General features: G+C 41.6%; 1 protein-coding gene across 1 annotated transcript in view; it reads right to left on the bottom strand.

Annotated features, from left to right (window-relative positions):
* TRIM36 (tripartite motif containing 36) overlaps positions 1-12,830 on the bottom strand; it is a 59,733-nt gene that overhangs the window by 14,029 nt on the left and 32,874 nt on the right. The window contains exons 4-8 of the mRNA XM_054987360.1: positions 9,690-9,836; positions 7,435-7,530; positions 3,122-3,375; positions 1,743-1,867; positions 816-1,109 (exon numbers count right to left, since the gene is read on the bottom strand). Coding sequence (XP_054843335.1) covers positions 816-1,109; positions 1,743-1,867; positions 3,122-3,375; positions 7,435-7,530; positions 9,690-9,836 — 916 coding nt within the window. The remainder of the gene's footprint in view (positions 1-815; positions 1,110-1,742; positions 1,868-3,121; positions 3,376-7,434; positions 7,531-9,689; positions 9,837-12,830) is intronic.

Below are 12,830 nucleotides of genomic sequence, written 5' to 3' on the forward strand. Positions count from 1 at the left end.
AGAAAGGTGAGTGGGAAGGAGAGAAAGAAGCAGGAAAAGGGCTTTCATGGAAGTGAAACAGGAAGTAGTATGGGGAAGAGGATACAGGGGGGAAATGAAGCAAACCCTACAATTCCTTGACAGTTTCCTGCTTTTCAATACATCTTATTCTCAACATAGCCAAATCTGTGGATACTTAAAATCCAGGTATCAGAACCATGGACAGACAAAATAGACCTTTCTATTGACCTGAAAAAGCCCCAGGTTTGCAGAAAAATCTGAAATCTAAATAAAAATACATTGGGGGTTAAAACCCTCAAAAATAAAAGAAGCAGAGCCTGTATGTATCTTTAGGAAATGGATGTGTTCATTATGGGATGGGGCAACCACAGTAATATTAGTTTAGGTGAGTAGCTGTATTGGTCTGCAGTAGAGCAGCAGGGTTTGAGTCCAGTGACATCTTAGTGACCAACAAGGTTTTCAGAGTGTAAGCTTTTAAGAGCTCCCTTCTTCAGACACAAGCAGGAATGGAGATCCCTGAGCCTGTATGTCCCAGCCAAAGTTGGACGGAGTATTACAAAGGGAGAGCATCAGGATGTAAAGGTACAATGCAGCCTGATGTAAAGGTACAATGTAGCAAAGGAAGACATTGGGATGTAAAGGTACAATGTAATTTAATTAGTTCATCTTTCTTTGCTACACCCCTCCCATCTAATCATGCTGCACTGAAGTGACCTCTGCAAGTCCTTTCAGGTTCCCAACTAGTGCTTTTCTAAAAGCAGAATTGTAACCTTCCAAAGCCAGTAGTCTGGGAGTTGTTTAAACAACAACTGTACCTGGAGCTGGAGGCGTGTGCAAGACAACTTCCCTGCTCCAAGGGCTACAGATAGATCCTTTATATCCTCTGACTCTGAAAGCATAGCTGCTATTAGTGTCAAGGTCAGAGATAACTCTGCTCTTGCTGAAAACTTCAGTCTCTTGCCATGCTGGGTTTGCTTCTTCTTTATTAACTTTACGGTATTCAAGGATGTAGGTATCAGCTGAACTTGCTCTCTGTGGATTATCCCAACAGATCAAAGCTTTATTATACATTTTGCTCTGTTCTTCGTTGATCTCTGGTATATCAACACCTAAATTAAACATACAAGAATACATTTTAGAGTTCAAAAGGCAGATTTAGCAGGATTAAGAAAAGAATAACCATCCTGAAGATTATGGAAGGAATTCCTCTTATTTCACAAAATGAGCCTTGATTTGTCAGTCCCCAACAGCAGTACTGCTCTTACCATTCCTCTTCCACCTTGTAATGAGGCTCTGAAAACAAGGAAAATGCTTGTGTGTTCTCTTGGAATCATATCACCTATCTACATAATATAAGTTCATCAAGAGAAGGAAAACACCTTCCAGTACATGTGTGTGTGCATGTACACAATACACATATGTACATATGTATACAATACACGTATACAATACACATGTGCGCATGTGTGTATACACAGTAAACAGTTGATCGGATCGGAAGACTACACCATCTACTTCTCGGATATTCATGAAGTCTGAAAGTTTGAAGGAAGCAGGTCCTAACTGTGCCTATGTATGTCATTAGTACTATGACATTCCCAAAAGATATAGTTATTAAAACGGACTTTTGAAGAATGCTAAAACCAAACAGACCTGAGAACAGATTTCTTCCGGGGGGGGGGGGGATACTTATGCGCAAGTGTGGGGCAAGGGGAGAACAAAGAAGTTCTTACTAGACTCACCACTTGACTGGAAAGACAAGTCTGTAAGAGCCTCCTGTTGTTTTGTTACATCAACAACAAAATCTTCAAAAGAAGCTTGTGCTGCAGGTCTGAAGCTCTTCAGAGATTCAGTAGCTTTCTGAATTCTGCATAGAAAATGTTTATTCACCAGATATATACAAAGATTTTAAGAGAATCAGAAGAGAAGCTTACAAAATAGTAACATTGCCAAATACCTTGCCCCATTTGATTCACTGTGCACTTATTTTTATTTATTTCCACAGTGTGTCTTTTTAAAACTTTCTGTGTTGAAATGGAATGGAAGCTGTCGTCATCTGAGTGCTTTGCAGTGCAATCCTAAACAGACTTACACCCTTCTAGGTACATTGAAGTCAACGGGTTGAGAAAGAAGAGTGTAAGAGTGCACTGTTAAACTGAATTAAGATTTTGATGGTTATTCAAGTCATAACCAAATGAAAACTTTCCTGTGTAATTCTCATTAAAATGAATATGAGCGACACAAGAGTTCCATAACCTTGAGACACATTGCTGAATCCCAAGCGCCCATGGATGAGTAGAAAGTATTTCCACTGATGCACCGGAGTGTATTAATTTCCCTTCCCCACTGCTGGTAGCAGTCAGATCCCTCCTCACGCTAAGAGGGAAGTTTACAGAGGGAATGTCATAAACTCCTTCCTCATGTATCATAAGCCCAAGGCACTCTCTGGCCCAGAGTGGATGCCAGCCAGGCAGGAGCCTGGAAAACTGCCAGAGTGTGAGCCACAGCAGTTGACTGACCCCTCTCCATATCCCAGAGGCGCATAACTTAGGACAATGAAGTCTCCCAAGAAGCTCCTGACTTCTCACCTCCCCGCTTCCTCTGTGTCTGTGTGTGCGTGTGCACGCTTCTTCTCTATAAAATGCTGGTGGTTTTGCTGCTGTCTCTGTGGACCCTTATCTTTGAAACTGGTAACTATTGCCCTCCTGAAACTACTTACTTCCCCTTTCCTCCCTGATTTTCTTAGGTAGCCTTGTACACGTGTGTGTGATTTCTGTACATTTGCCCTTTTATTTCTCTTTAATAAAAAAAACCTTTCCAGTTGAACATCTGCCTGGCTTATTTGAGAATTCTCTAAGGGAATAATCCCTGTAAACATAGGTGGAGAATCCCAGTTACCCTCTCTCACTTGTCTCTTTTAAAGACACTTATTGCACTGAAGACCATTCCAGAGAGTCCCATGGCTTTCTGGAGTAGTTGGACAGAGAGAGTCAGGAAAATCATAGAATATACATGGAAGACCACCACCCACACATACACACACCTTTGCATCAAAGCCACAGTAAATACAAGGCATGATTTAAAAAATAACTAAAAATGTTTTTGAAGATAAATTGCATACCTGTCATGGAGTTGTTTTGCTGTCTGAACAAAGCAAGACTGGTCTGTTTCTTTGAGAACTTCCTGAGCATATCCCACAAGGCCATTATTTTCCAGAAGTCCCTGATACTCTTCTATTTGAGACTGCAATTTCTCCAGTCTTAGGATTTTGGATGCTTCAATAGCCCTGAGTGCAGTTGTTCTCCTTTCTTCTAAAACATCAAACAACTTATCAAAACTGTTTGATGCTTCTTCTTTAGCTCTTTCACCATTGCACTATTTGAAAATAAGCACAGGTTTATTTACACATCAGGGTGGGCAACATTCTTGTCCTGTGTATTCAAATAATGCAGTGTCTTTTGAGAATGTTAGCTGTGAAGTGGGAGAAAGGGGAGAAAATACTACTGTGTACTTTCTGTTTTAAGTATGTCCTACTAGGTAGTTTCTGCATTGTTTAATATGTCATATTTACTTATGCTGGTTTCAGCACTGTTTTCAGTGCCGCATTGGATTTCTGCTTGTTTCCAATTTCTGCAAATTTGCATTTTGTATACATTAACACATTGTTTATGAATGTCCCAGCTGTTGATTGTATTGACTTACATTACATAATCCGCATTCCCAATGAGAAAGGTGAGCTATAAATAACACATTTTAAAAAATAAAAATTAATAGGCATACGGGGAGCAAGCTGGGCCCCTTTGGTGCTGACAGCAGCACACGGGCTCACCTTGGATCCAGTGGGCAGCTGCACAGGTTCCAGGAGGTGATGACAGTCACAAGCCATGCCTGTTGTCTTCTTCCATGCTGCCCACCCCAGCAGAGCTGCCAGTGCCTCAAGCGCTCACCTCAGCTACTTTAATGTTCTAGCATGCTACTGTCTATAAATTAATGCTTAATGGCTCAAATTCATTTTTCTTCATTAACTACCAGAAGAATGAAATAGAAAATCCCAGTGTTTGGTGTAAAGCAGATGTAAAGTCTGATGCTGTGTGTGCTTACTTAGAAGTCCTACCAAGCTCAACAGAGCTTGTATAAAAATGTGCAACCTCAAATACTCTACTTTCTAAGTTACCAGGGAAAGGCATTCCCACTGTATTAAGGTTTCTTAGCCAGAATGAAGAGGTACTCTTTGGCAATTCAGACATCACAAAATCTGCCAAGAGGTGTTCCTGTATTATGATGAAATTGTGGGTTTTCAAACTACTTATACAATATCTGAAAACAGAAACTATGATTTGACCTATGCCACACTAAGAAAACATTCCTGCGTTTACATATTTTGCTTCACCATTATAAAAGGCAGGGGTCATTTCCTGCCGGAATGCGCCGAAGCACTGTTCTGGCAGAGCTACAAATAGATCACGTGGCTGTGGCTCCGCCCCCTCATTCTCTTTGAAATGAGTGCCCGCCCATGGATTTTTTATTAAATAAACGTTAATAAAATTAAAATATTAAAATGGCAGCGGGCCAAGCGGTGTCTCCTCCACTCCCGGAGAGAGGCCTCTGTGCAAGGAGTGGGGGGGTGGCTGCTGCCACCAAGAAGCCTCCCTGTTGAGAGGACAGGGCGGCGGGCCAAGCAACATCTCCTCCACTCCCAGCGAGAGGCCTCCGCGCCAGGAGTGGTGGCTACCGCTGCCAAGAAGCCTCCGTATTGGGAGGGCAGGGCGGCAGGCCAAGCAACATCTCCTCTGCTCCCAGCGAGAGGCCTCCACACTGGGAGTGGGGGGGGCGGCCGCCGCTGCTGAGAAACCTCCCTCCCTGTACTGCTCTCTGCTCAGCCTGCCTGGCCATCCATTCCTCCCTTTGCCACTGCCACCTCCATCTCCCTTCCTCCACGCCCGCCTCCACAGCTTCCTCCCCACGCCCACCACTCATCCCAGCTCAGGATGGGCAGCTGCAGCCTTTGAAGGAGGCACGGCACCAGCCCTGGTGAGTGGACACCGACGCAGCTTCCTCCTCACACCTGCCGCTCGTCCCAGCTCAGGGCAGGCAGCTGCAGCCTTGAAAGGAGGCGAAGCGCCAGCAGGTGGTAGAGAGAGGGATAACAAGTGTGGGGGGGGAGGGGGAGAGAGTGGGGGTGGGAGAGAGAGAGAGAGAGAGAGAGAGAGAGAGAGAGAGGGAAAGTGTGAGGGGGAGGGAGAAAGAGAGAGTGGGGGTGGGGGTAGATGAATCCAAACAAGGATTTTGGCAGTATCAGTCATGGTGTGGGGGGTAATGTACTGGCAGAGCATCTGTTTTTCTTCTGATTTTGTGATGGATTTCTGATTTTTCAGTGTTTTCATTGTTTATTGATAGTTGTGTATTGCTTTGCAACTTCCAGATTTATAATGATTCCCCACTAGTGGTTTTCCGTTGTTCAGCTTCCAAATGACCTCAATTTTTTTTTCACGTTTCCACATGTGGGGAGGCAATCCTAGCAGCAGCTTCAAAGTCACTGCATGTTTTGTCCAGTTTTTTTCCTTCCTGTTTTTCCCCGACTTATTTGTCCACTCACTGCAGATTAGGGATTTTAATCATGCGAAATTCTTTATCCGATGTTCTCCCCACCCTTGCCCTTTTCTCCCGCCCTTTGAATGAACTAAATTTGATTGGTTGATCACGTTTTCCAAGCCACACTGACTACCCTTTCCCTTCCCCTGTTGCTTCTCTCTCTTTAAAAAAAAATTACAAAAAACATTGCAACGTTTCTACATGTCTATGCAGAAACATGTCCTGTGTCACGTGACGACAGCTGCCCAATAACGGGTCCATTTTTCAATGCGCCAAATTTGTTACTTGTTGTTCACTGACAGCTGACAGCTTCTGAGGCGGAGGGAAAGCGGGGTCATCGGTAACAATTTTCCCTCCAAATGTCAATAACCAATACTCATTCCATGATATTGGCGGGAAATGCTCTGACCTATCAAGATGTGTTTGTTTGATGCAATGTTTATATGTAGCAACTTTTTTTGGAAAAAAACAAATTTTTAATGAAGAAGACGCACATCTGTTGACACTTCCCACAGAAAAACAATGAGGAATCAATTTTTATACTGGCAAATTCCGCACAATGGACTTTGAGCATGATGAAATGAAATGTCAATGCGAAACAAAAGCCTTAATGTGGAATCAGGGAGCAGTGGATTTGTATGACTCCACTGCAGCACGACTGCTCAGAAAGTCCGATCAAAATCGATCATGTGGAATCCCCCAATATCTTAATGCAATCTTTAATTCCTTTCATAATTACCATGGAGCACTTGTTGGTTATATGGTTTAGTGCATTATTTTTAGTTGAAATCCCTCTTGGGTTTTGGAAATAACTTCTAAATCATTCCACTAGCTGGCCAATCCTGGTTTGGGCAATTCCTGGAGATTTGGGGCAGAGCCTGGGGGACGTGGAGTTTGGGGAGGAAGTTTAGTGGGGATGCAATTCCATAGAGTCCACACCCTAAAACAGCCATTTTCTCCACTGGGACTGATTTCTATGGCCTGGAGGTCAGTTGTGATTCTGGGAGATCTCCAGTCACCACCTGGAGGCTGGCAACTAGAGTGTAGAAACCTGATACTTGCCTTTAGAAGAGAACAAATAGTATGTACAATTTTTTTAAAAAGCAAAGAAAAATCAATCTATAGATCTTGAATACAAAGATCCACATATCTGGAATTCATTTCATCTGACGCTCAGCTCTACGGCTTCGGTTATCTGCCTAGTGTGCCATTTTACTTCTTGATGTCTCTTGATTTTATAATAAAACCATTTAACATCTTGACTATATTCTTTGTGCTTTTGAAGCAATTTTTCTCCAGGTAGGCTTGCCAGCTCTGAGTTGGGAAATACCTGGAGATTTTGGGAACCTGAGGGGTGGGTGCTGCCTTCTGACACACTTCCGGCGATGTCAGGGGGTGTGGCATATGCAAATTAGTTATGCCAATGACACACTTCCGGCGATGTCAAGGGGTGTGCCATATGCTAATGAGTTATGCTAATGAGCTCCTGCAGCTCTTTTTCTATGAAATGACCGCTGATAAAAGGTAAGCTCTTTACAGCAGTTCAAGGTGGACAACTTCACTCACAATTCACTGTGCCTCTTAAAAAGGAAAATATAGAATATTTAGGCCAATCTCAAAAAATGTGTAACTAAATATCTTAGTAACAGCCACTTTCCTTTGAGAAAAAAAACTAGATCTTTAAATTCTACCATGTAGCTCATTACAATGATCACTGCCAGCCTATCAATAAAATGCAACTACTAACTTTGCTATCTTTCAGAAATTAACATCAATATCTTAGCTTTAAAAATAAGAGCTTCATCATAAGAAATTTGGCTATGTCAGTAAGCAAATTCTTACCTCTGTTTCTTTCATTAAAAGACCAAGTTCTGTAATCTGGCTTTTTACTTGGCTCTCTTTACTAATGAGGTAGTCTATGTCCTTTGAAAGCTTCTCCTATTATAATAAATATAAGCAATACTGATTAGAAAGAATAAACTGTATTTATACATTTTAAGTTAGTCCATAAAAAAGAATTCCAGTGCTCCAGTGCAGTATGCCTTCTGAATCAAAACAGAACATCTCCAAGTTCAATGAGCCACTGTGTTGTTTACCGATCTAGCTAGCATAATACCAACCCAGCAAACATTTCAGTGCTACAAGAACATCTATCATCTCTCACTGTGGCTCATAATCATGTCACAGTGCAGGGAACGCAGGTTAAAATTGTTCCTCGACAGAACTAGGCATGACTTAAACATTAAAAGTCTTTCTGTCATCAAAGAGCAGTTATGTAAAACCTAATGCCCATGTCACTAACACTCAAACGTGTTTTCAAACTGTCGCTAAGTTTAAGAGAGCTAGCTGGATCCAGTGGATCCAACTCACTGCAGGAAAGCTCCACTGCTAGCAGAATGGATTGACAGGATTCTGCTCAGGGTCAAAGCACACTTCATGTGTAACATGAGTCAGGTCACGGGTGTCCGACCTTGACTTAGTCATATGTTCACATATTGACTAACCTCTAAAAACCTCTCAATTGCTCTGAACAGCTCCAAATGCCATGAGGGGGAAGGAGGGGCTTCAGGCTTCCCTTCCATACCATTTTCACCAGCAGAAACAGCTGTGGGAGGGGGGAGGTCGGTTTCCCCTTCCTCAGGCTCCCCATGTGCCCTGGGATGGAATCAGAGCCCAAGGAAGGAACAAACATGCTCCCCTTGTGGTGATTTCTACTGGTGCAGGAGGGAATCCTGAGGCCCCTTATTCCCTCTCACATCATTTGAAGCTGCACAGAGTGGCTACGTTTTTAAAGGTTAGTCACCACGTGACTGTGCAACTGAGAGTTGGGTCAAGCAGTCATCACCTTGTGTTGCCAGTAACATGTATTTTTGCCCTCAGAGTCTGAGTTAAGTATTAACTCTCAACTTCTTCCATCAAAACTAGCTATCCTAGAATAAGATATCCATCAAGTATTTGAAACATAAAATCCATCAAATCTAACATGCAAGACACAATATATTTAAAACTTACATGATTTATCATGAGTAAAAAAAAAAACCCTGAGAATTTTTACAAGTCAGACTTATGACCTTGTTATATGGATTATGAATATTTAATAAATATTAATTAAATATATCCAATTGCAAATCAATTGTATTGGATCCCATCTAAAATTCCTGCACATAGCAGGAAACAAGAAACAAGACTTCCTTGCCCCTACACTCCTCCAATGCAGCTTGAACCCCAGAAGCAGCATGAAGAGGGAGCTGGGGGACTACTATGGAGAGGTGAATCAACACACACACACACACACACAGGCCTACTCAGATCGTTTTAACAGGATTCAACCCATTTAGAATTTGTTTGTTAAAGTCAGCAGACACCCTCTTAACTCTAAAGCAGTCAGAAGGAAATTGCCAAGACTATGTCAAGGATATGGCTGGAATCTAAAGAAGAGTGCAACTACAAGTGCCCGAGGGACTTTAAGCTTATGTTTCTCAAAGGTTCCCTGCCACATGGTAAACCACTTTATAAATTAGGGGAAACTTTTTAAAAGTTTCTATCAGGTACTAGGGGAGAGGTCTGCTGTTCCAAGTCAAAATCTCACTGGGAATGCCCAAATTCCTGGATATGTCAAACCAGTTGTTTGTATCTGACCAGTATATTTAGTGGATAGCAACTAGGGCTGTTCCTAGCTCTGAGGGTTTACCAGAAAACCAGTTTTCTCTACAAGCAGTAGCATGTGCTGTCACCACATACAAGAACAGTAAGTAGTTCTGTTACTGCCCCTCACACCACCACTACCACCACATCCCTGGTAACACTGTATCCAACCACAGCAGCAAAGGATGGAATCAGCTACCAACTGTTTAGGATCTTTTTTCAGAGCCAGTTTTTGGCACAAATGTCTCATCTATACGGTGGATGCTCTGCTTCCAGCTGAGGTCCAACAACAAAGCCTGAGAAGACAACCCTACACACAGTTTAATCAGATATCACCTGCATTGGCAAAGATGAACTTGTAAATAGATCTTTGATCTAAGTTTGTTTTCATAACCAAGAAATATTCATTTTTTCACTTCCTACTAAATTTTAAAAAAGAAAATTCCATTTACCTTAAGTGTTTTGTAGGCACTGCTCATGGTAGTCACTCTGTGGTTTGCATGTGTGCCACCCAGTTTGCAAAGATGACAAACAGGCCTTCTGCATATTTCACAGTACATATTTACTCTCTCCATTTCATGTTCTGGACACATCAAAATCTGACAAAGAAAAACTGGAATATAAATGTACTGCAAGAACTGTCAAGAATTATACAAGTACTAGTAATACTGGCCAGATTACCATCTGTATTAACATTCTCTAATTTTATGGATTACAAACTGGACCCCGGTCCCACAACTCCATTCCACTAACAGCAGAGCCTCCCACCAGCAGAACACATTCTTCCCACTAGCAGTAGGATCTGGAATCACAGGATCTAAACATATCCAAACAGTACCAGGAAAAAATTATTTTAACAAAATCAAGAGATTGAAATATAAATAGTTGGTGATAAAAACAAGTAAATGTTGCCCTAGTTATTCATATAAGCCATCATAGTTCAGTTTCATCCTATACATTTCTTGGGCAGGGGAGCAACCCAAAAGCATATGATAAAAAGCATCAAGTAATAAGGCTGATTAGCATTCAAATTTGGAAGATAGCAAGGGGGCAAGGTTTGTAAATGACCAAAAAATGCTTCCATCAAATGAAACAAGTTATGTTCTATAACCATTCAACACTACTTACCCAGAATTTCTGCCTAGTTAATGACTCACTAGAACCAACAGGAAAGCATCTCATTCTTCCTGGTAAAGTTCTCATATCACTTTAATAACATTTGGTAGCTTATTTGTTTTTTATGCAAGCTAACATGTCACTGAAGTTCCATGACTCAAACTCCAGACATTATCATTTGGCCCTGAAAAAAAGGAGCATGGGACCTGATCTTGATCAGGGTCCTAACGGCAGAGGAGTAGATGTTAACATTTCTCCCCCCCCCCACCACCCATGCTGTTTAATACCCCATCAGGGGAAAAGTTATTTGCGCAAAAAAGTATGCGTATAGGAAAATTTCAAATTCTCAACTGTCAACAGAACTTCCTAGTATGGCAGTAAGCAATGAAGCTGTATTTCATAATAAGAGAAATGTCTATGAGTGGTACTTTCAGGAAAGCACACAAGTTCAAGAAAAAGCCATGCTAACTTTCAAACAAAGCAGCATGCTCTCATCTGAATGTAGCCTAAGACCATGGCAACCTCACATATCGCAGACTGCAAACCAAGCAGCATGATGAGAAAACGTATTTTCCATTAGTGTCTTGCAACAGTTCAAGCAATAATTGTCCAAAGCTATACATTTTCTTCCACGTTCAATAGTTCAAAGACACCAATCATTTTGATTTCAGACAGAAGCTATCTAGTTACATTGTAGATACACCTCTGCCTCTCATAAAGTTAAAATGACCTGCTTCAATGTCATTTTATTCCACAAAAGGAAATGCATTATTGAATACAGTCTTAAAGGAGATACCGGGAGACAAATAGAAACATCAACTGCCACCAAAAAAAATTCCTTAGAAGATGAATAAGTTTGTTTAATGCTACGGTTTCATCCAGTTATTTGCTTTTCAAAGCTGTAAGGATTTACTTTCTAATTTTGATTACACTGACTGTTATTGTATATTTATTAGCAGGAATGTTAAACTGAGAGATGTTATCATTAGATTTGAATAGCAAACCCACACAGCCACAAATTTAACTTTATAAGGTTAATTCACTTCAGGTTAATTCACTTCAGGAATTACAGGATTCCATCTGGTTGTTTTAATAGCAGAAAGAGTAAATAACAATTTAAAATACTTGTCCTCCAGATGTTTTGCAAATGGGAACTTGTCCAATTACTACTATCTTGCTTAGGATGCTGTCCTTTCTGAACAAATGACAAAAACCTTGGTTATTTATTTCACAGTTTCAGGGTGTGACAGGACCCTAAGATTCAATATGGCTCAAGAGTACTACTTAAAGCGTTTGGACGCCTGGGACTTACATGAGAATAAAACTTTATTCTCCATTCTTTACCTGACCAACTTACTCCTTTTTGACAAAGGCCAACAGATTTGGGCCAGATTCCATTTTTGTCATGTTAGTGCAGAGCCATTAAAATAGCAGGACCATCCTGTAATAATTCTCTGATTGGTAGAAATAGTCTCTGACATCAGAGCTTTGTTTGAGATTGGCTAGATCCACTAATCAATCTCACAAGGAGGCTGGCTTAGTTCAGACTCCACTGCCCAAAAAATATCTGGGAGCTCTGGACTTTTCTTTGTCCCCACTGTGGAACATCTGGAGACCCCAAGACCAATGGGCCAGGGGTTAAGTACTCCTGTACTATCTTGGTACTGCAAGGAACTCTGTACATGCTCTGAGGAACTTGCTACAACTTAGGTAACATGTACTTAGCTGAGTCAGCTGAACATTATTGTTTTATTTGAAAGACTGTGTGCTGTGTGTTAGTGTGCTCTTTCAGTGTGCTCTTTGTTCTCTTTCCTACCTCTTTTGAATCCACACACCAATTCCCACATTTTTCTATAATAAACCTTCTTTCCAAAAAAGTTGGGTTTTGCTTCCTTGGTACAATACGTTTCTCTGGGATATTTCTCTGAATCACTTCCCTAAGTGCCAGACCACTTGGGCGCTACCTAGTTTGCTATAAGGTATTTTTTCAGGGTTTCCACCCTGTTACTTTGTTAACTTGCTAGGACTGAGCTGGAAGAGCCCCTTCCCAGAGCACCAGTTACCGATGTTCTCAGGAGGTCCCTGAGTGGTGGCAAGCGAGTACCAGGGTGCTTTCCAGGGAAACCTTGGTCTAAGGGAGTTCTCAGCAAGGAAAGCCACTTTCCACCCTTCCTAACCATAACAAAGGGGCATGGGTCAGAAGGGGCATGGGTCAGAAGAGCTACCTGCACCACTGACAGGCACTGAGGGGGGGAGGGTTCAATCTCCCTCTGCCACACCACATACCATTAAGGAGTTTCCCTAAACATCAAGAGCAGCTTTTAAGAGGACACAGGAGACTGCAGCAGGAAAGAAGGAACGAAAGACCTGCTATGTACACAGAACAGTATCTGTGAGAGTTTTGGGCTCCAAATGGATGTTTAGTTTGAAAGAGAATATGAGACACTTTGTGATGTCACACCTAGATTGTCAGACTG

The sequence above is a fragment of the Eublepharis macularius genome, chromosome 8 (assembly GCF_028583425.1).
Source record: "Eublepharis macularius isolate TG4126 chromosome 8, MPM_Emac_v1.0, whole genome shotgun sequence".
Taxonomy (NCBI): Eukaryota; Metazoa; Chordata; class Lepidosauria; order Squamata; family Eublepharidae; genus Eublepharis; species Eublepharis macularius.